The sequence below is a fragment of the Myiozetetes cayanensis genome, unplaced genomic scaffold (assembly GCF_022539395.1).
Source record: "Myiozetetes cayanensis isolate MyiCay16 unplaced genomic scaffold, myiCay2020 scf1, whole genome shotgun sequence".
Classification (NCBI taxonomy): domain Eukaryota; kingdom Metazoa; phylum Chordata; class Aves; order Passeriformes; family Tyrannidae; genus Myiozetetes; species Myiozetetes cayanensis.
In genome coordinates this window covers 71,846,925-71,871,313 of record NW_026086604.1, presented here as the reverse complement: position 1 = coordinate 71,871,313, position 24,389 = coordinate 71,846,925, and the positions used below count along the sequence as shown (strand labels likewise).

The window sequence follows — 24,389 nt, the reverse complement described above, 5'->3', positions numbered from 1 at the left end:
TGCTGCTCCTGCACTTCTTTCATTTCATCTGAGTCCAGTTAAAACCCCAGGTGAAAGCACTGGTACAATCTGTTTAACTGTTTTTAAGGTCTTCTAGTCCAGAACTGGTATGTCATTTAGAAATTTGTTTGACGGTTATTTCTTCTATGGTTTTGAAAATGACGATGTTGCTTGTTTCTTTTGTTTGTTTTTTTTCTCATTCTTTTTGAACCCCTGTTTTATATGTGTGTGTTTTGTTTTGTTTTTTTTTTCCTCTGCCTAGACCTGGTTAACCATTTCTGTGAACAGGTCCTCAATTTTTTACTTTGTCCCTACTTTCCTGTCGTAGCCCCATCTTCCCCTGGTGTCGACTCCGTACCCTTACAGCGCACAGGCAGTCAACACGGCACACAGAACGCAACAGCGACCTTCCAGAGGGCCAGCTATGCGGCCGGCCCAGCCTCCAATTACGCAGACCCCTACCGACAGCTGCAGTATTGTCCTTCTGTTGAATCACCATACAGCAAATCTGGGCCAGCCATCCCACCCGAAGGGACCTTGGCTAGGTCACCTTCCATTGATAGCATTCAGAAAGATCCCAGGTGGGTGAAACCTTCTTCATTGTCTTCTATTTCTTGCTCGCGGGGAGCTTTGTAATTGCGGTTTGTTTTGTATGTTTCTGCTGTTGAATATAAAAAAACCCTAAAAACCAAAAAAACAAACAAAAAAACACCAACGCCTGTGATGGTACATGAAAGACTTTGTTTGCTTAACAGCATTGTCCTAATGCTTTACCTTGGAAAGCTCTCATCAGCTCTTCTGTGCAATGAGATTATAGATGTGGTCTTGAATGTGTGTGTTTAACCTACTTTCAGTAGCACCACCCCTCAGAAGCTTAAGAAAAGTAATTTTCTCTGGAAATGAGAGGAGTGGTATGACTGTTTTGACTTGGTAGCCATTGTGGATTGAATTTTCAAGTTGCTTCTTCAGCGGAAGTTGTTACAGTTCTTGGTTTTTTGTAGTTAATGTTCGTAAATGCTGCAGAAAGTAGTATTTTAGTATTGTGGAATGAGACTGAGCAATGCGGAAGCAGCACATAACCAAGCTTATGTTTCACCTTTTGTATTGTGCAGGCTTCCAATGCCAGTACATGATAACAGAATGTATGATTACAGCTTTGCAGAAATGGTTGTTACTGTGCATGCTTTTCAAATGTATAGACAAATTTTAACGTTGTTAATGACCATCCTCATCTACCTAGAGAAAGTGCAGGGAGGAAACTTTATAGCCCAGGGGTGCAGATGGATTAGAGAGAGAGTTTTCTGGCAAATTATTTAACTTCTGTGGTAAAGCAGTGGAAATGCTAGCTGGAATCCTCAATGTACCTTGTGATTTCATTCAGTTTTCTGATGGAAAAGAAAGCAAGTCTCTTTGATAGCTTTGAGTTTAAATTTGTTGAAAGTGATAATGTATACTAAGGTTTTTCTGTGGCAGGTCGTCTGATTTATTTAGTTATTTATTGCTATGTGTAGTTTAGTGGTAGAAGAGCCCAAAAATTTGCCATCAACAAAAATGCTGGAGGTGTTTAAGCAACAATTTGAAAAGACTTCTTTCCCTGAATTAAAAAAAGAAAAAAAAAATGAACTGATTCTCTACTTGTTTAGCATTATAGCAGTTCTGTCTCTTCACCCAGGAACACAACAGCAGATAACAGTTTATGGCACATCAGAAATATCACTGTTTGAAGATAGTGATATTGCCATTGCCATTCTACTTGTTGAGGAAACTTCTGTCTTCAACCTTTTTTTTCCCCCTTAGCTTTTCCTCCAGAAATTTAAAAGAAAAAAAGTAAATTGAATTCCTCCCCTTCTTCCTCCTGCCCCAGAGCAAACATTGGTAACAAAAGGGAAACAATTTTTTTCTGTAACAGTGGTATTTTGATATATTTGTATTCCAGAATATAAAAGTCCATGGAGGAAAAAGAACTTTGGTTTGTAATTTCTCTCATGTTCAGACTTAAAGAAAATTACATTAGGAGTTCTCTAAACCAGAGGAGAAATAACTGTAATTTATATGAAATGTTCTTAGGAGAAGCATGATGATGCTGAAGGTGCTATTCCCTTTAGACAGGAAAGATATATTTACAGTATATCTACAAGTCCTAGAGATAATATCTTTCTAAGAAAAGGTTTAGTTTTAGGTTTAGTCTCAGTTTAGTTGCTCTGCTGTCACTTTGCAAGTGTTAACCAGTTAATGTACATGGTATGTACTTGTAAAAGATTTCTTCTTACAAATTTTTCATTTGCTTTTTTTTTGGTTCTTTCTTGTCTTGTGGTACCATTTGTGCATTTATGTGTGGATTTCTATAGGTAAAGTAGGGGTGGGCAGGCATCCAGGTATAAACAGAACTTCATAAACTGTTTAGAGAGTATAGTTAAATATTGTTCCCGATTACTATTAGACGGACTGGGAAATTGCACAAAATAATAAGTTTTGTAAAATAGGTTTGCATTACTCTTGATCTCCTTCACTAGATCTGTGAACTCTATGTGGTGTCTCTCACCTAGTATTTCTGCCCTTCCTTGTTGGTTTCAATAATTTTGATAAAGAAGTGTCAGAAACACCTGATTATGTTGTGCCTTAGTCCACAGAAGCTGTAGTCCACTTAGGCAGACTGACTTGTGAAACTGTCTGTGGCCTACAAGCAGTTGCTCATCATTCAGTATTGGAAAGACACTGAAAATCTGAAAGGAGTTTTGGTAAAAGTAACAAAAGCAATCAGGATGCTTTTAATGTGTTGATTTCTGTGAATAGTTTACAAAAATATGGATAAATTACAAGTGTGGAAATGATAAGATGTTTGAAAAAATAATGTGGAAGGATAGAAATTATTAGGATAGCACATGGGAGGTATAACTAGGAAAAGGAAAACATGGCCCAAATGCAAAAAAGGCTTTCAATGACTGTGTTAAGTTGCATTGTAAGAAGAAAATAAACTTGTTGGTCAGCAGATAGACTTTGTCAGCTGAGAATTTCCAAGTTTCCTTATAGCCCTGTTGCTGCTTTGGTTGGCTGGTTGGTTGGAGTGTTTTGTGACTGTCCCAAATTGTGGAGGGCAATGTCAGGAATCCATCCTTTATGCACACCAAACCTTCCTGTGCAGCTGGAGGTCCAAACAAAGGCTCACTAGCAGAGGAAAGTCTGCAAGACAAAAACATGCTAATTGCAGGCTTTTGATTAGCATTTGCTACGTATTAGTGAGCTCAAGACAAAAAATAAATATCCAGAAGAAAATATACTCACCCTAATAACCAATTAGCATTCCTAAAACTGAACATCATTTTCTGGAATCATAGGTGCAGGCAGAATTTCTATTTGAATTCCCAGAAAATGGTTATCAGGCACTGATGTAGTTGACAATCTTTTCTTTTCAATTTTTGTTTTCACCATGTGGTTTGTCTGACTAATACTCCAGTTTTAAATACATATTCTGAGTTGGCATTTGACAAATGAAATTTTATCTCAACATCTTTTCTGCATCATCCATTTGTCATAAAACGTAGTTTAATGTTCACTAACTTAAAGTTTAGGACAAAAACTTTAAAAGGAAAAAGAAGTATTAAGAAACTTGCAATCAAGTCTGTGGCAGGGGATAATTTTTAATTTATACGCATAGACATAACTCATACGGGCTCATAAACAGGTAGTAAAAACTTTACACATCTATACTGTTGGAGAATCTGAGGCTTTGTTGTTTAAAGAGGAAATAAGCTCCTTATCACTGTCAGAAATAAACCTCACATTCTGCATATGAGAAATGGAAGAGTTGATATCATTACAGCTGATATCATTACAGACTGATTCTTTGGAGCATTCTGATATGTTTACTTTGTATCAAGAAAGGAAGAGACATACGCAGTAGGACTGTGATATAAACTGATTCATGCCATAATCTCTTACATAGAAAAGTGGCATAGGGAGGGAAAGAACACAATATATTTTTTTTAATAATTATTTGGTTCTTACTGAAGTGGGAATGAGAGAAATCTTGAGTATTTTAAAGTATATACATTAGTATATATGCTAATGTGATGGTTTCCAGTCTACTTTCATTCTGCCTTTTGGTACCAGAAAATTATCTATGGTTTGTCTATTCCTTTATTTAGTATTTTTAATATTTTATTTTATTCTTCAATTTTTTTTGTCTATTTCTAAATTTTAAGGGAACTGGGGAGTCCTAGAAATAGAAATGCAGGTATCCAGTTGTCAGTCTGTGAGTCTGTGTGCTTTCCAGTGTTTACTCCAAAATCCGTAATTGACAAATCTGTACAAATTGCTTAATCTTTGAGTTTTTAACCTAGTAAGAAATCATGTACAGGTGCTGCTGCTGATAAATTACACTTACTGCAGAACAGATGAAAAATAGAACATTTTCACATCCTTCAGTTAAATACCAGTGAAGTTTTGTGGTAACAGTGCTTTTGTTGTTTATGAACTCACTGGGTCGGGTTTGGATCTGTCCAGTCAACAAGTTTCCTTTATTGCTGTGTGACTTCTCACCTGTTTTTATTTACACATACTGGTATACACAGATCATCTTCTCCAGCAAAGAAGCTGGCAAGAAGCTGAGTTAACAGCAAGAATTTTGTGGAATAAACTCCATTATGGCTGCCAAAGTGGATTTCAGAGTTCAGTGTCAATTCTCATATTGCATTGAAATAATATTGATCTACACTTAGAAGTTTCCTTTATGGCTTCACCTTTAGAACTATCTATTTAGAAAACGTGGGGTAATTTGGTGAATGAAGCTGTAAAAGGCTCATTATTCATTATAGAACAGACTGCAAAAATGATTGGGCTCTTGTTTTAAAAAACCCAAAACATTAGCAGTAAAGAATCATGTTGCAACTTTACAAGGAAAAAAAAAATTAAAACCTGCTGTCTTGTAGTTGTTGGCACCTTTAGAACTGTCTTAGTGTAGGTCAGCTTAGAAACAATTTTTCCAGGTGTTGCATGATTTAAGTGTAACACACTGAAACGTTTCTGCTCTGTTTTGCACTTTCAGAGTCAACTTCCCATTTCATTACTTCTGGTGACCCTAATTTCCTCCTAAGCAGAAGATCATGGTGCTCTGTATATCTTCTAAACTTCTGAATTGTCTTTCTTTATACTTATGAAAGGGTATAAATTAGATAAGAACATTCTATGTGAACTGTACATTTCAAAACTTATCTTTTTATTTCTTTTTCTTTTTTTTCCAAAAATGTTTTCCACATTTGCAAAATACTAGCTAGAGAGTATTCTTTTTCTGTAGGAAAAATGATAGAAGTAAAATAAACTCTTTTAAATTTCTGTGCTCCAGTAAACTGCGTATCAGATTAGCACACAGAGTTTGGAACATGGCCTGTTAAAAGATGAAGGTTTCTGCAGGAGTCTTCTCCATGTATTTAATCTCACTTTGTTCCAAGGATTGTCTCAGTGTTAATAGTGTTAGTCCTCTCTAAATCTGAGTAGCAGCCAGGCACTTGGAACAGTCTAAAGAGATAAAAAAATAACAGTATAAACCTTCATGTGTGGGAGGTTGGAAGTCTTTGTGGGATCATGTCTGGTAGGCCCTTTAGGAAGGGTTGTCACCTTCAGAAAGAAACTCCTGGTGAGGCAGAAGGTCTTGCTTTGACTACACTACAGCTAGTGGCAGCACTGTGCAGCACTGCTGTTTTCAGGCCTGAGATGTGACATGGGGTTTTCAGAATCCCAAGGGATTGGTGGTGGCATTGATGAGTTTCTGGCATAACTCTAATCCAACGTGTAGAAGATTGAAGTTCCCTAGTCTGGATGAGACAGAACAGGACTTGCAGGTTCCTGCTTTTATATCACAGTGCGTGATAGGAGCTCTCCTTTTCATTTAATAAAAACATCCTTCTTACCCTTCTCTGAAATTAAAGGTAAAGGGGAAGGTGATTCTCCAAAGGTGATTGTAGTAAGGAAGTTGAGGGAAACGCATTTCTAGTGAATTAGAGCATGTAAATATTGGTAGTGTAGGCTTACCTCCAGAAGTAAATGGTTCAACTTCCTAGGTTCTACTAACACCCTAAGTCTTTTTTTTTGCATCAAACTTACACAGGCCAGGACCTGTTGTATTGGTAGAACCAAGGGGATGGTGTTTGAGAGCATTTTGTAGCTCTGTGTTTAAGTGTATCTTTCATTCAGCAAGGAAATACCAGTTTTATTTTCCCTGCATAGAAATTGTACAGTATCTCAGGATCTAATGCATACTCCTCAGAGTATGAAAAACTGACCCTAAAAGCATGAGTTTGAGGAGTCTAAACAGCATAAAAATACACACAATTCAAAAATAGCAAGACTGGAGCACAGTGAAATTCTTCATACAGACCTTTTCTATATGGAAAGCAGGAATTTTTACTTAGTGCACAAATTAGTTTTTAGAAAACATAGCAGGTAGGATAAAATAAACAGCAATCTGTTTCCGTTTCTTATGAAGGTAATTTAGGATGAAGCCTACTTCCTTAAAATAGGTGAGGATGAAATCTGTAGACTATCCTGCAGTCTGTTAGTTTGGTATTTCAGGACCTAGCCAAAACCTTGGCTGGAAAAAACTTTCCTAGGGAATGTTTATTTCTGGCTTGAGCATGGGAAAATAAACAAGAATCTAATTCGTCCATGCAAGTATCAGCTTATGGTGAGGTAGAGAACTGATATCTGCAACTTGTAAAACTTATTTTTGTGTGCATTTGAGCACATGATTCCTTTCTTTTCACTGTTTACATTTAAGTGGTTTATAAATGGCTGTGGTGGCATTGGACCCAGGTGGAGTCATTTCACAGCAACAGCAAATGCAATTCAGTATGAACAGAAGCATCCACCTGTATTTGCTATTTTTTCTCTCCAGAATGTGCCCCATATTGTTTAGCAACCTCCCTTCTCTGAGAGAAATGCTTAGGGGGGAAAAAACCCAAACAAACAAAACCAACCAATCAAAAAAAAAATAATAAAAAACCCCATCCCTGAACTGTAATCTACAGGAATTAAATGACTGCACTTTTAGCTCATGAAACACTACTGCACACTTTTGCTTCTTTCTGACTAGTACCATTTTATTGACAGTGCAGGAGGCCACTAATTTTGTTGTCATCTGTCTTTAAAGAAATTCGATCCTATCATTAGCAAACCTGCCCTATTGCAATCACAGAACATCGCATTTTCAGTACATTACAGTAACACGGATGGTGCTGGTTCATGTAGTTTAAGTACTGAATCTCTCCGGGAGTGTTTACAGTTCCTAAACTTTGAACAGAGTACAACAGGTTATGTGTAAGCATTTTATTTGGTAGGTTATTTGTACAGTATGGGGTATAATTTTGAGAGAGGTGATGCCTTGTCTCTTGTTTTGATTTGCAAATTTAGCTCTCAAATCCTCTCCCTCTATTAGAAGATAATTCCTTTCCTCAATGATGAAGGGAGAGAAGTCAAAGGCCACTTATATACTTGTCAATGATTCAGGGCATTTAGAAGGATTCTGGCAGAAGTACCCCATACTGTTTGTAAGTGCACATCTAGTAACTGGCTTGGGGGGAGAAGACTGATGTTTCCTTTTTTAACTGCAGTTCTGCCACTTGAAGAATATCAACAAAGCCCTTTCCAGTTTTTCTTTCTTCATCTGTTGTGCATTTTAAAGATTTCATTCATCCAGGAAGAAGCAAGTGGACAGTGTACCTCATATTGTCCATAGGTCATTTATGGTTCTTGCATGGCATAACTGAGCTTCTAATGGCAAATATATGCCTCAGCACAGTTTCTGCCTTTGTTTGCCACACATTTTGCTTAACATCCTGTGGCTCATTTGCAAACTTTGACAGATGCAAAATATGTGTGGTGCCTTTCTGTGATGACAGACTGTAAGAGCCAGGAAATGTTATATTTTCTAAGTAGACATTAAAAACACGGAGAAGAATCATACTTTCAGGCTTTACTGGGCTCATGTAAGCTGTTACGATCTCCTGGCAAGATAAACCACATAAGAAACTTCTCAGTAGTACCTCTTGGACATCTCATCAGCCAAATGGATAATAATGATCTTGCTGTTTACAGGGACATTGAAAATAAGTTAAATTTTTAAGGTACTTTGAAGTTCAAAGGATGATCTTACTTTTACTTCCATTGGAAGCATGATAAGATGGAGGATAAGGAAATATCTTATGTGGAGAAGATGAATAAGGAAAATTCTGAAGAAGCTAGATAAAATCAGGACACGTAGTCTCAATTTTTTTCATTAAAAGAAGCAACTAAAAATCATCCTCAATGCTAAGACATAAATTGCCATGCAGAGGTTGTTAATTTCAGAAGCTGGACCTCAGTGTGATATAGCACAACTATTTTATGAGCAGGAAACAAAAGCTAAAAATGTTTGAAAGGAAAGAATTATCAACTTTTTAAGTTTCTAGTAGAACTTTATAGCTTTTATAAATTAAGAGGATCATCCAAGTCCAACTCCTGACCTTGCACAGGCCAGCCCCAAGAATCACACCGTATGCTTGAGAGTATCATCCAAACACTTCTTGAACTCTGTCAGGCTTGGTGCCATGACCTGGAGAGCCTGTTCCAGTGCCCAGTCACTCTCTGGGTAAAGAATCTTTTCTTATATCAAACCTATATCTCCCCTGACACAGCTTCATACCATTCCCTCAGATCCTGTCACTGGTCAACACAGAGAAGGGATCAATGCTTACCCCCTCCACTTTCTCTCATGAGGAAGTTGTAGACTGCAATGAGGTCTCCTCTCAGTTTCCTCTTCTCCTGGTTGAACAGACGACATGACCTGCTTGTATGGCTTCCCCTCATAGTCATTCACCATCTTTGTAGCCCTCCTTTGGAATCAGAGCCTGATGTGAAGTCCAGCCCCAGCCTTTATTTCTCTGGTGCATTGCTTTTCCCCTGGTGATCTCCTACATCTTCACTTAGATTGTTCCGTCTCACCCCACTCTACTACCCCACTTCAGGAGCTCAGTGAACAAGTTTCAGAGATGCATCACAGTTCTTAGCATTAAGTGGTTTCCTAGGAAGCTAAAGACAACACTGATCCCACAGAAAACTGTAGCCATTGTTGCCAGGGAAACTCCTAGCCTCTTGACTTACTGTGAAATATTTCCACTTTTTGTTTGGTTTTGGTTGGTTGGTTGGGTTTTTTAAGCCACTGCAGCCACCAGTGGAATCTCTGCTTAGCTTGCCATCTACTGTTAATAATTTGGGGGTCTTGTTTGTCCTTATTATGCAGTGAAGCAGAGGGGTCTGGATAGCTGAAGACCTGGAAAGAAATGGACAGGTTTTCTTAGTCCAAATGAGGGCAGGGGAAGATGTTTAGGTCTCCTGAATATACCAAACATAAAAATATGGAGAAGGAAGGCACATGGGGGAAAGGAGGAGCTGTATAAACGCTGTCCCAAGATAAAACAAGTAATTTACTTCAGGAAATAAGCAAGAGCTACACAAGTTTAAAGAAAGTATTTGAATTTAGTTTTTTACTCTTTAGAAATCATTTGAAGTTAGCTTGATAATCCTTTTGTTCTGTATGACGACTTGATGTATTTTTCTCATAGACTTCTTTTCAAAGAGGAGGGCTGATTTTTGGTTTTATTCTGTGATGCTGTGTTTTTCTTTCCACCTCCCTGGATTTGAGCATATTGAGTATAAAAACTTAGTTTAAAAGTTTGGGCCTGATAGCTGTAGCTGAAGAAAAGCGATCTGGTGCGTATGGTGGTGGAAGAGAGAGGAATGGGTACTGATAACACAGGTGTAACATAGTTTCCTAGTATAAGCAACTCTCTTACCTTACCTGCTTGCAGAGAGTCACGGTATCTGGGCCTGCTCACTAGAGGTGTTTTGCTGTCAATGAAGTTTAGTGTAGTTGAAGACACAAAATGTTTGAACTGTTTTAGTCAGTTGTAATTCATGTCCAACAATTCATGAATAGAACTGGCCTCTGTTGTTTGGTGAAGTGATCCTGTAATTACATACATGTTTTATGTAGATTTATGGCCTTGGATGGCCTTAAAATGAATGGATTTTTTTTCCTCTGCAAGAAGTTGGCTTTTGTAAGGATTTACCCTTTTTATACCTTTTGAAGTTTTTGTATAGTTCTTTGATTCCTTCCAGTAGCTTTTAATAGAGAAGGCTTGACATTTTTCTGCATCAGAGTCGCTGCCAAATGTCTTGTAGAGTTCTGGCTGCACACAAATGGGCATACAGGGGATCCTTTAGATGTTTTGCTGTCAAATAACTTTTACAGGAAAAAGTTGGAGAAGGGCATTTGATTTCTCCTGTGGCTTTACCATCCTAACTGAGTTTACCATAGGTAGCCAAATTGCAGAACCTCTGTTTGGGCAAGGCATTTCGTCTCTCATGTATGTAGAAATTCTTTTAAATGCTTGAAATCATCTCTGCAGGATGAAATCTTTGCATAATCTTCTCTGGTGGATGTTGGGTTTTTTTTTTTTCATTTGTCAACAGCTACATTTTTTTAATGAAATTTTATCCTAAACTGTCAAGGTTTTATCTGCAGCTGCTAAGGGATAACAGATCCTGTCAGCCACTGCTTTTTCTGTGGCATGTCTCCAGCAACCATCTGTTACCTTTCTGCTTCTGCGTGATTTACACACCAGAATCTCCCCTCATTAAAAAAAAAAAAAAAAAAGGCAAGCTACAAATAAACACCCAAAAAACTACCAGCAGAGAATGCTGCATGAAAGCTTTGTCTGAAGTATGTAAGATTATATATTTGATTTCGGTAAACATGGGTGCTGGGTTCTTGGGTCTGATAAGAGAGACTTTAGATCAGTTTAGTTACGCTACACAGAAGGAAAGGGCTGCCTGTTCTCAGGAGGAATATCCTAAATGAAATTTTCTCATCAACACCTATGTGTGCATGCCTTTCACAGAAAAATTCAAGAGAAATGCACACTGAATATCTCTCCACCTTTTCCTTTCCAGTTACAGGTTTTTGCTGATCAATTTTCAAGTCACCTAAGTGGAAATACTTTCACTGAGGAGCCTATTTATCACCCCCTATATGTCTGTAATCATATCAGTTGTACACATGGGTACAGTGAAACTGAGCCTAATAGTTCCTAATCCACAGCAGGTTTATTACTAAGCCAGATTTGCCTCATAATAATAACGCAAACAGCTTCTCAGAATAACTTGCAATATGATTGCAGAAGCCTTATTCCTGTTTTGTTTCATATTCATCAACATAAAGCTGTTTGATACTGAACTTACATCTTCTTTCCTCTTGTTATTTTAAAATGAAATCAGATTTTGACTTGGATTTTGCTATTTAGTCATGTTAAAAGTAACTAAGTTTCATTCTTTTTCAGGAAAGTATGTTGTTAATTTTTTTTTTTTAATTAGTAGTAAGAATGGGATAGGAGTCATTGGCTTCTCAACTGTTTTCCAATCTGTGATGAGGAAAAGTCTGCACTTTGTTACTAAAAGGAATCAAATAAAGGGTTTTGGAAGGGTGAAGAACTGATGGAGTTCTTTTCCTTCAAAAGATTGTTTCTTGGGGAAAAAAATCTGGAAAAGAATCTATGCATCAATCTCACTGAAATTTATTTCAGAGCATTATTTATTTATATTGTGTCTGTACAATTAAGAATTTAATGGATGATGGAGGAATGATAGAGCTGGTAGGTGACAGCTGAGACTTGCAGAATACTGAAGGTAACCTGTTACATTTGTGTTGACAGTTTCAGCATAGCCTGAAGGATAATGAAATGTACAAAGTAGTTTTCAGAAATATTTAAAAGAAAAATTATTTATGAGCTCACTTCTCTAACATTTTTAAACTTCTTTGGAAAACGGAATTCTCTACATGTGGTGTTCATTTAGTTCCTTGGTATTGCAGGTTTCTTGGGAAAGCTAAACTTGTGTTGCTCCAAGTTGTGCTGAATATAAGCAATATAAGCTAAATCCTGCAGTCTTTTCAAAGAGGAAATTCTATTTACTTTGTAATGTAACTTTAAATGGAGTAAATGCAATAACGCAAAGAAACTTCTAAGCAGAAATTTGACACTGAATCTTGATCATCACTGGTGAAGAGGCAAATTATTATTTTTGGAGTCCTGTTTATTTTCATTAAAAAACTAAGAAGATAAAATTGTCATGTGACATTTTCTTAGATTACGATGAAAACTAGTGAGTTTAAGGAATTTGGTGATGGTAGTTGAGGTTCAATATTTGTTCACAGTACGGGCAGAAACTGGGGATTTTTCAATATATTTTTATCCACTTTTTGAAATTGCTTATGTTGGGGGGGGGGAATGTTTAAAGGGCACTCTTATCAAGTTCACAAAATATGTGCAGTGAGAAATACGCAGAGAAAACTTTTTCAGCCAGTTTTCTCTAAAATAGTCTTGTAGTTTCCCTGTACCTCTCTTAAAGGCAACAGCTGAGTCTCTCAACCTGTTCACAAAAGCTAGAGGCAGTTCACAGTTGGTTTGGTATTTTTTTTTTTTACTTTCAGACAGATAGAGCAGCTTGATTCAAAGAAGAATATAACATTTTTTGGATAATTACTGTCTAATGATATATTGCTCAAATGGTAAGATGTCAATGAAACTAGAGAAGTATTTTCTACTTTCAATATCTCTTTGGAGTAAGGATTTTGTTTCAATGTCACAGATCCTGCTTTAAATTTTTAATTAAACTTCTAGGGAGGCATGGTTTAGATTCTTCTTGTGAGATGGAAGTTTGAACTCATGTCTCAGTGGTAAAAAAGAGAAGCAAATAAATTTTAATAGAGCAAGTAGTATTTTCATATGCTGGCATTTGGTTTTGGTTAGTAAGTTCAGAAAAATAATAATGCTCTTTTGAAATAAAAGCCAGGAAAAAAAGAATTAAAGCTAAACAGAGTAAATGCAGCTTTTGAGTTTTCTGGGAATTTAAAGACTAATTGAGTGTTTAGAAACTTCAGAGGGAAGAGAGATGGCTGCTTTCAGATGAGTGTTGTAGTATTGTAAAAAATATGATCTCTGACTTTGTTTCTCTTTCCTTAGGGAAAGCACATTTTGGCAAAGAACATTTGTTTCCTCATTGTCCCCAAACCCCTGTAAAATTTAGGCTTTGTAATATTAAATTCTCTTAGGATCTAATTGAAAAGGAGGGTGGTGTGAAGATTTAAGTATTTCTCCCAATATGTGCATGTGATAGTGATAATGAGGCAACTCCCTTGAGAAGATGCAACTTGGAAAGGATGCTATGACAAGTGCTTGGGCAGCATTGCCTTCTAATATGTAACACAAAGGTAAAAACATGGATTGGTGCTGCTGTTTCTGCACATCTTGCTGGCATTTAAATGGTCCGGTGGCTTCATTTTGCTGTATATGCTACAGTTACATAAAATTGTATATCTTTGTTCCAAAAAGCCCATGTTCAATTTGAAGTGAGATGTGAAAAGGTGGACTGATGAAGAACAAGAAAAGAAAGGCAGGGTTAGACACAAAGCAGTTAAATTGTTCAATTATGTCAAGGTTTAAAGGAGGGGGTAGTTTCTTTCTAGACAAGTCAGCTGCGAAAGTTTGTAGGAACGATGCCATGTGAAAATTGCAAAAATCTTTTTGGGAGATGTGGGAAAATATGTGCTCGAGGTTTGTGTTAGAGGAGCTTTTTAAAGAGTGCAGCAAAGGGCAGAACTCTGAAGGACCTTGGACATCTATGAAAACTATGTGGAAAATGTAGCCAACTATACACAACCATCTCATGATGTCATCTTGTAACAATCAAAATTGCTTTGAAAACTTGGTTGCTGGAATAACAAAAAAACACACCTTTGAAATAGGCTAGCAATGTAACTGCACAACTATTAAGTCATTAACTCAGAAAAAAAAATAATCTGTTTTTCTTTGCTGCTCCACATTTAGCAGTTGCTAATCTTAGCTTACTATATATACATATGCGTTCGTGTATGTATGCATGTATATAGTATTAAGTAAGGCTTTGAGCCTGAGCACATGCTGGCCATGGAGTATCTTGGAAAGAGAGCATAGCGCACAGGATATTTCACAGTGACAGGACATTGGTAGACCTCCTGTAGGAACTTCAGTGTTTGTGGATATAGAATAAATACAAACTATAAATATAACATTTATACATGCATAGATTTTATATATAGAATGTATACATATTTAGAATCCATAATGCATGTTTAAGTGGCATGGATCTGTATGCTGTCAGCATGTGTGTGGAGGTGGGGATATGGGGCACAGGAGCAGGGTGTCATTTTTATTCAGAGGCATGTGAGATTACTTTGGTTTATAAGAAGCAGTAGGATAGGTACTGTGTGAGTGTCAATACAGATGGCTGCTGCTGAAATTACTTGTGTAAATTAAACCGAAAGATGGTAGGTTTAGCTTCAATGTTAGAAAGAAATTATTCACTGTGAAGGTGATGAGGCACTGGAACAGGTTGCCCAGAGAAGCTGTGGGTGCCCCATCCCTGGAAGTGCTCAAGTCCAGGTTGGATGGGCTTTCAGCAACCTGATATAGTAAAAGGTGTCCTTGCCTGGTGAGGGGTGTTGGAATTGGAGGATCTAAGATCCTTTTCAAGTCAAACCATTCTGTGATGCTGTGATTCTATGAAGTGTTGATAAACACTGCCTGATGTAGACTCCAGCTTCTCCAGCACTTTTCACATAGAGGCCTCATGTTCAAAGGACATGGTCTTTCCCGTGTCACATTCAGAAAAGATATATGATTGTTATTCGTGTTCTCTACTTCAGGTAGAGTCATTGCCCTCATCCTTGTATGGTCTTTGTGCTGGTCAGTCCAAAGTATCTTCTCTGTCTTCTCTAAAATTACAAGCTCAGGAGCTGCAAATTTTACATATGCAAATGCAGTGGCAGCAGGCAGTTTTATTGATGCCACTGGGATTTGCTTGATTATAAAGTGGAAACTGCAGTATCATTTTAGTTCAGTTATTTTTGTGATGTCTTTCACTGACAGGCAGCTCAAGGAAAGTCATGTTCATTTTCAGTGTTTTAGTAAGAGGCAAGATACCTAAGATACATTATTTCCATGGTTTCAAATACAAAGTATGGGTGCTTTGTTAAAAATAAATAAAAGTAATCTGCATATTTAAAAAAGAATAACTTATTACCCTGGTTCCACATTGCTGTAGCTTAATACCTTACCTCAACACGAACACAAATCTACTTCAGTGATCAAAAAGACTGACATATATATGCTGCACTAAATTACCTTTGCAGGCATATTATGTGAAGAAGCAAAATAAGTGACAAGAGTTCTGACTTTGTTTATATCAGCTGATATGTCTAATAAAGCATGGCATCTTACTAGAGCTGTGATGTTTGGAAACTCTCCCCCAGTAGAGCCAATTTGTAAGGTTGAAGTTCTCTATCTTTATTTCATGACTGAGTTTATGATTGAAAGTAGCTTTGCAGTTCAAAAGAGGTAAACAGATACATAGATTTTGGTGTAGTCCTAGCTAATTTGCTTGCTAGAAGATGTTACTCTTCCTCGAAGACCAATAAATGAGATGTGGATTTGCCTAAACTTCAAAGACTATTAATACTTTTTAAGAGTAATAGTTACTTAAGGGTCATAGTACTCTTTGTATTAAATAAATATATGTTTATTACATATTTCAGATATATGTGACCAAATTCTTTGTTATAAAAAGATACATTTGCCATATAAAACAGCAAAATTATTATTTTTCTAATGAGATTTAATTCTTGGCTCATATGGTACTATTTTAGTTTGGCTTTATTTTTATTAACTTTTTTTTTTAAGGACAATTATCCCTGACTAGGTTTTAATTTTAATTTTTAGACTTAAATTCCCATTGCTGAGAACCCGTGGAATAATTTAAAGTGATTGCATGTTACATTACATAAGATGATGCTTCCTTCTTTTGGGTAGGAAACAGATTCCCAATGTGCTTAATGGAGATTTATGTTTTATAGCCTATTAGATAAGACTGCTCTCCATGGAAGCTAAAGAAATTAGGGAAAGAAATAAAAATAAATTTTATGGATTTTTTTGAGTTGCTGGGGAATCTCAAAAACATTGCAAGAATACAAACCTAGTAAGAGTCAAGTGAAAAATCCCCCTCATTTGTTACTTCACTTCCAAACCAAAGCCTTTACTTTGGTTTGGTCCTTAGAATAGATGTCTTCTTCCTTTCCTGTTCTCTTGTTTGACACTTTAACTAGACATAGTGAAGTGATCTTCAACAAGTAACTAAAAATATGTAGGAGAGTGACAGATAAAACTGATATGAATTAAAATTATCAGAAGATTGACACAGAAACGTTTCTTCTAAATTTGTCAAAGGGTAAAGCAGAAAAATGCTTGAGACCTACAGTAGACTTGCTTGTGAACTTGAAGAGCAGTATTCCTAGTTTAAAATTTGCTTCCTGCTATTTTCACCCTAAGAGGTGTTTCTGGCTTCTGAACCCCTCAAATTTGAAGTAGGACCTGCAGGGCATTGTTCAGGATTTCTTGTCTTAATGTTTTTGGGAACTGTAGCATGCATGTGTCCTGTCAAATAACACTTCCATGGAATGGCAATTGGTGTCTGCCTTTATTTCTCCTTTCTTATCACTTCTAGAACCTCTATTTATGGGCTATGTGATAGGATGTGCAGCCATCTCGTCCCACATGGGTTTTGACTCTAAAGTGTTCTCTATGCAAGTGGGAATCCTACCCCCTTGCTTCATACATGTGCTGTTTTTTCCCCTCACAAAGCAGGATACAAGCTTATTTTTCTTGGAATAGCTTCTAACTTCTCTGCTGAAAGAGGAGGAATTCAGAGCAGAATTCTATTGTGACTATGAGTAGCTGGTAGAGTGAAGCTGAACTCTTTATTTGCTTACATGCAGGAAAGGTTGGAGGGGGTAGTGTAATGATACTTCCCTCAGCTGTAAAGTGTAAGGCTTTAATGCCTCATCATTCAGAATAACTCATAGGGCAAATTACAACTTAAATTTGGTAGTGCAAGAGACACACATACTTGCTGAGGGATGAGTACTACACACAGTATGCCTAGAATGTATCAATTTTTGTCCATGACTTTTTTATTATTGTTTATTATTTGAATTTTTCTTGCTGGCAGTATTCTAACTGGCAGAAGTTTTCAAGAACAGGTCTAACAGGGACAACTAAATTGGATTTGGTAGAAGAAGCTGTGAATGTTGACAGTAAGCTGCTGATGAGAAATTATTTATGAATTAGTTAATGGTAGGAGCCTTTTTTGTGTATCAGACTTCTGGGAAACCACGCTGGAAACCATGTCTGGATTTCGTTTATCAAAGTTACTGGGTATGTATTGTATAATTAAAAAACTTATCCTCACTTCACCTAAGAGTTTAGTGAGTGTAGATATGTTATATTTATGTCTAAAAGGAGAACGAAACGTTATTATTACATGGCTGGTGTTTTGGTTTGTGGTAGAAAATAATTTTTCTTCACAGTGGGTTACTTGGTTTTCGGGCTAGCTGGAGGCACTTAGGGGAGGATGCCTTTTTTTGCCTTCCTTGCTCCCTGTCTACTCCATAAATTGTAGTAAGACTGGAGCAGAATTGAAGAGACGTGCAATTTATGGTATGCCATATGGAATGCCATATGAGGGAAGGAAGCAAGGATAAGAATCTTCTGTCTCAGAAAACTAATGAATATTTTCAGAATTAAGGGTGACCTGAACACCATGGCTTGACGTTGCAGTTACTTGCAGGTTATATCAAGCTGATGGCCTCAGTAACTTTGCAAGTCATGCAGAAGAATTCTGCACCTCAAAAAAAAAAAAAAAAAAACAAGAACAAGGGATGAAGTGTTCCTTCCCCCATAGAAAGGCATTCACTGAGGGGTTAGAAGGTTCTCATTGCAACAGATTAGTAATGCTGAAGATAATACAAAACCATGTAGTATTAAAATATGGCATTCCTGAATGTTTTTGAAGTTATTTTATTATGTTCTTAAATGAATTGGTTTTATGTCTTCATTCTGAATTAACAAAACAGTTTAAATTCTCTAAATTATTTCAAACGATTTTCATGTTTTTTTCTGTATTTTGCCTTTTTATTTTTATATGGTTGAAGAAGCACATAGATGCATTCAGTAATGAATGTGGCTTCTACAGCTTTTTATCTCTAAAGGAGACATACAATTGCATTTCAGTCTTTGCATCTTAAAATACAAAGCTGTGCTTTCAAATACATGAATACAGTTTTTGTTTAATAGAATTTGAGTGCAGAGGGTATCAGAGGAGTATCTGGAGTATAAAATGCTGAGAGGAAAAGGTTTCTCAATGCTTTCACGTGGAACGGCTTTCCACTTCACAAGCTGATTTACTGTGTAATTTCAACTTTGCTGTCTGCTTTGATGACAGTTACACTTTTCTGTGAGCTGCAGATACTAACTTGACGAGAAGTTTCATCCACTGACTTGTTTGTCAACATTTTGGTTTTAGTGTAATAAATAAAATGTAATAGGCAAAATTGGAAAAAAACCCCAAGTCCTTATGGATTCTGGTAATCAAATATTCATTTCCAGGGACCCTAATTGCAGCATGAGGAAAGAGCAATGCAGTAACAAACCATGTCTGAGATGTGTTTGAAGGAAAAGTTAATTCCTGCTTTTAGTCACTTGAATGAGTAATTTTTTGTATCGTGTTGATCATACTGATGTAAAGTTTTTTTGAGTGTCATGAATACTCAGGATAGCAGAGCAAAGAATAAGATATGTAATCAAAATCAGAGTTTCTTTTCGGTTTTCATACTGCTGTGGTGCGGATACTTTTCCTGGTAAATCCCTATTAGAGCAACCTCTATTGGTTGGAAATGAATGACTTTATGTAGTCTAGTCATTTCCTTATTTAAACTGCTTCATACAAATATATTTAAGTGAGATTATTTTACCCAGGTTTTTTAAAGCAGATTAGATTATATAAATGCCTGAGTATTTCACGAGTCTTGTGAGATCTCTATTTTATTTACAAAATTTACCTTTTTAGTTTGAACACTTGATCTTAACTAATTTCTAGCAGAAGGTGTACTATCTGATTCACAGTAAATGCTCTAAAATATACTGCTTGCAACCCTTCTTTAAGTTCTTGATGTTGGAGGTGATGCCACTTTTCTCTAAAGGTAGATGTATGGTACTATTAGTGTTGCTCAGGCAGCATAAATAATATAATTCAAACTTAAGCCAGGCAGCCTGGGTTTTGATAACAATGTGCAGAACCAAGATTGTTCTGCAAAGCAGTCTGAAAAGTGAGGCTATCAATTGCTGTCTCAGTAGATAGGTGAGGCAGCTATAACTGAATTCTAGTTTGAATTGTCAGCATAAACTCAATCTAGCTTGTGCATACTCTGAAATTACTGAGTTCACCAACAGAAATTGTCACAGAGCGTCAAGAAAATCTGTTTGCTGATTAAAAAAAAAGATACCTGTCTCTGGGAGTTCCAGAGGACAGTATTTAAATGCATGACAATGTTTACAGAGTGTATTATTTCTAGCTTGAGTTGGTTCTGATTCTTCAAATTTTATCAGCCTTGCTTTCCACTATCATCTTCAGCAGGAGGCTGATCATACTAAGGAAGGTGATAAAACCTGTGTGTGGGGGTGCATGTGTATCACAGAAACAGGTTTAATCTCTTGAAGTCCAATAAATGATGTGAAGGATAGGAGTTACAGAGAAGAAAAAAGGCATGTGACACTCCTCATCTTTTGTTTACACTGTCTAGTACAGAACTCAGCCTGTGTTATGTCACAGGATAGCCATCACACTGCTGCACAGCTCCAGCATATAATGGTTCAGTTTGGCTAGCAGAAACAGTCATGATTTAGTATGTAATAGTTTTTGTATTTTCCTATTTTTCAACCTTAGCCATGAAGCAAATTTCTGCTTTTCTGATAGTTACACTAATCTTTGATACAGATTGTAATTTTATTTTCTACTCCTTTGAGAAAAGTTGGTTTTCTTAAATGATCCATTTCAGGTGTTGTTGATAGTTGTTCTACAGTGATCCACATTGATTGTATTGCCATCAATTGCTTCAGGCCCAGTGATATTTACCTGCTCTGCCTTAATCTGCTAATTGGAAAAATCCTTAGAAATTTCTTGAGGTACTGTTATCTTAATTCATTGTAACAGGTAGGAAGTCATATTACTTCATACTTCTAGTTCATGTACAGAACTTTAACTAGACAAGAAAGGATGAACTTGTGCTGTAATTGTTGATGGTGTTTAGAGAAATGGGATAAGGGGCTGACCTGGAGTATTTTGTTTGGGATTTATTTTCATTGGTTGAAAGTGTCTTCTTAAAGGTTTTTTTGTTGTTTGTTTTGTTGTGGGATGAGGTGATCTTCTGATGTCACTTCCAACCTAAACTTTCTGAGTTTGCTTACACACTCATCGAAGGACAAGTCCATTCATCCTTCCCAGCTATTTGATTGGCCTGATATATTTCAGAAAAAAACAACAAGTTTTTTTGTGTCTATGAGTGTGTGTGTATATATATATATATATATATAAATACATATACAATTATCTATATATATGAAGAAATATGTATTAACCAAATTTTTTTAGAGTTTAGGAGTGAAAGTGGTGTTGATGATGTGAAATAGTAACCATTCTTTAGCAACAAACCACAAGACCCACAACTAACTGCACTGAGTTACTGTTCCATGACTAAAGGTGTCTTTGCTATGTTCCATATTACATGGAGTACTCAAAGGCAGGTTGGATCTTCTTAAAAATGAGTGCAGGGTGGGAAGCTAGGGACTAACATAGTATCAAACAGTGGGCAAATGTACTAAGAGTTCGGACTTTGAACATTCATAGCTGTTGTTTGGCGCCTGCACAGTTATTGGTTCTGTCACTAGTCTTTGTGAAAGCACTCTGTTCCTCATTGAATCATCATCCATCATCTTTTATTACTCTTAAAATACTTTCTGTATTCCCTATTTATATACATTGTGGTTTTTTTAATTAGCTACAGCTTAAACCAGTTTAAATTTCAGATGACTTAGTATTCACCTTGCTGCAATCAGAACCCAATTCACTGTTAGGAAGGCTGGCATGGGAAGACAAATAGTCCCTGAAGCAGAGTCAGATCTGCTAGTTTTCTGTTTCCTTTAGAAGAAAGTGTTGTGCAAAGTTACTAATGTTTTGATGGAATTTGTTAAGGTTTACTAGGTAAACTCGATTCAGGTATATAGAATTCCTAATACACCTGCTAAGAAACCAAGTAAGCCTAATACGAGTGTTGATGTATACGAACAGCGTTTTTTTGTTCAGTTTGCTTTAAGGTTGTTGAGCACTTTTTTCCCTGTTTCATTTAGGCTGAGCTTCTTGTGTTTCTCACAAGTAATCAGTGTTGCACAGATCCATCAGTGTAACATCTTAGTAAAAAATATTGATAGAACACAGCACAGAAAATTAAAGGTATTATAACTTGGACTTAATGCAAACTCTTACTTCATGAAACATTTCAGTGAAAAGTATGATTTAAATTGTGTGTACTTTCACAATGACAGATAAAATAAAACCTTCCATTGTTAAACTAGACTGAAGATTAGCAACCAAACCTAGCTACAGTTTTTGCAAAGGTATGACAGTGAAGGAGCTCAGCATAATCTTGTTTCAGGACACCATTTGGACCCAAGGTGTATGTGCTCTTTCCCTTTTTTGTATATAACTGATGCTATGTGTCCATGGTGCAAGGAATAGCTGTATGTACTAGCTCACTTTGTGGACAGAAAGGAGCATGTTTCCAACCTCTATGCATGTGTATCTTTCCTGTTAATATACATGCTCCTTTTATCTGGGGGAAAAGAGCATAAAACCCGAGGTTATAATAACAATATGTGAGGTGGTTCTTAGACATTTGGTTTTCTGAAAGCTAAGAAAAGACTCAAGGTCTTAAATTAGGGTGGTACTTTTCAGCATTTTTCTCATGGTCACCACCTAGAATAGTCCCTTGTAGGTAACAAAAGATCCTTTTCTTTTTTTTTTTTTCTGCAAGATAGTAATTCACTTTAGACTTCCTTCTAGAGAAGCAGTGAAAATAATAAGGCTTAAATATTTTATAATAACTGACCCCTAATTGTCTATTAAAATCGGACAGGAGTGGCAGGAGATTGGGAAGCCATGATATCCAAGTGAGGAAACAGGGAGACAGGTGCTCTTGTGTCACCCTTATCCATAGCAAGAGATTTGTCTCAGTGACCTGAGGCTCCAGTTCCTTGGCCCTTTGAGAGGCTAGTCAAAACTTTTTCAGGTGCTGTTGCACAGGGAAGCAAAGTTAAGGCAAGACAGTAGAGAAATATTGCCTTACCCCTACTGTGAATTTACTTGAGTCTTTTCCTAACTCAGGTGGTACCTAAGGGAAACCCTTTCCCATACCTTTCTGGAGGAATAGAGGGAGCAAGGAAAAACTCCAGTTGGTAAAGAAAGTGTTGGACTAGAAGCAGGGAGTCTATAGTTATTTTTATAGAGAGGTTAAGGTGGCTACATACTATAAATTGTGAAGGTTTGACAGGAGATCTCAAAACTGATATAATTAGGGGCAGTTTAGCTATCTGTAAAATTTGTTTACAGTTGCCATCTGAACCATCTGTTGTCTTTCCTTGCATTGTAGTCAGTTGGGGTAGATGATATTCTGTAATAGATGAAAGGTTTTTTAAAGTATGGTTTATGTCTTCGCATATACATTTATAGAGTACATCTTCTAACGAGGCCTAGATCCCAACAGTGCTATTTGGGGATGCCACTGTAGTAACAATGATATATTATGTGCTGTTAATGCTGTGTCTGCAAAGCATTTCCAGTTAAAGTCATTATGCAAATGGAAGTTGCCTCCTTTCTCCATCTGGTTGTTTGCATACAGGCTGTGGCATTGCTTTTCAGCAAAATAGTTTTTGGTGTTATATTTCTAAAAGGTTTATCTCTAACGTTGGCAGGGGTAGGGGAGGGCTTCATTGTATGGAGTCCCATGACAGGAACTGCCACCAGTGCGTGGATTTCTACACAACTCTGTGCTTTAACATTTGAGGTGATGGGGAACTGACCACATCAATGTTACGTTTTACGCTAACTTGCTGGCTAGGGCATGAAGACTACCACTTAATGTCAGGAATCCCAGCTGCTTTCTTGGGGGAGTCAAATAGTATTAGGAGTCTAGAATAGGTGTTCCGCTCCAGACACAATATTGCAGTGTTCTTCAGGGTAATGGAGACGAAAACATGCAAGATGTGACTGGATCTGGTTTCTGAGCTGCCCGCTGACCCATAGGTTTGGTTCCTTCAGGTCACGTTTGTGAAGCCAGAGACAGCTTTTTCCCTGTATCTTAGTGAGAATGTCACCATTCAGGCCTGCCCTCTGACACCTGTCACAGGAACTATAGGATGACCAAAAGGGGTGGATATCAGCTGTCATTTTTGAGAATGAAAGTAAATTCCATTCTGTGCAGGCATTAACCTTAGTTTAAAAAGCAAAGTCTCCATTAGGATTCCACAGAATTAAGATTAACTGAGATTTAATGCACGGTTACAGATATCTTTATTTCACTGCAGTTTTTATCAGGATTTGTCAGTCTCTTATGTACCCATGACAAATCTATTTGAGGGCCCATTCTGAATATGTACCTAATAGTTCATATCATAGCTATTTCACAACACAGGATTCACTTAAGAGTAATTGCGCCTTTTAATTTAATTTTTACAAAGTATTAGGGGTTTAATTTAACATCCATGAAGGAATGTGTTTAGTCTGGATATGTTGCTCACAGTTTTCCTTTAATAGAAAGAAGGTGATTGTGGATCATATAATGATGAATCAGAGGTTAGGTGGTCCCCTCTGAACAAAATAGCAATCAAAACATTTCTGCCAGCATTAACAACTATTTGCTGCAGTGTTTAGTCTTATAGAAGCTAACCGAATAGGTTTTGTTGTCCAGCCTACATGACTCTCCTGTGTTTGATACAGAGAATTCCCAGCAGTGGTGATCAGCACTTCAAACAAAGATACAATAAACCTTTCTACTGTTTCAAGTAGAGATGTATTACCTTCCTCTAGGATCACAGTATGTGGTTTTCCTTAGAAACAGGGCTTCTACTTCAGTGCAAGCTTAATCTGATTGTGGGGCCAAATCACAGCAAGTTTCAAAAGCTGGTGTATGCTACGGAATCAGTATTGAAATGCATTTCTTTCCTCATAGAGGGCTTAGGCTTTTTTGACCCTACTTGTGGACTGAGTATATAATGATCACCTGTTAAACATCTTGTATTTATAAGAACTTGACAGATTTAATTTAGTCTATGAACTATAATGGCATGCGAAAGGAAGGAATCAGCTCCAGCATCCGGGATAAG

The 24,389-nt window shown here is 36.9% G+C and overlaps 1 protein-coding gene across 10 annotated transcripts in view; it reads left to right on the top strand.

Annotated features, from left to right (window-relative positions):
• The window catches only part of CTNND2 (catenin delta 2), a 629,651-nt gene that overhangs the window by 400,270 nt on the left and 204,992 nt on the right, over positions 1-24,389 (top strand). For all 10 annotated transcript variants that reach the window (XM_050328005.1, XM_050328001.1, XM_050328022.1 and 7 more), the window contains one exon: positions 329-581. In XM_050328005.1, the coding sequence (XP_050183962.1) occupies positions 329-581 (253 nt within the window). The remainder of the gene's footprint in view (positions 1-328; positions 582-24,389) is intronic.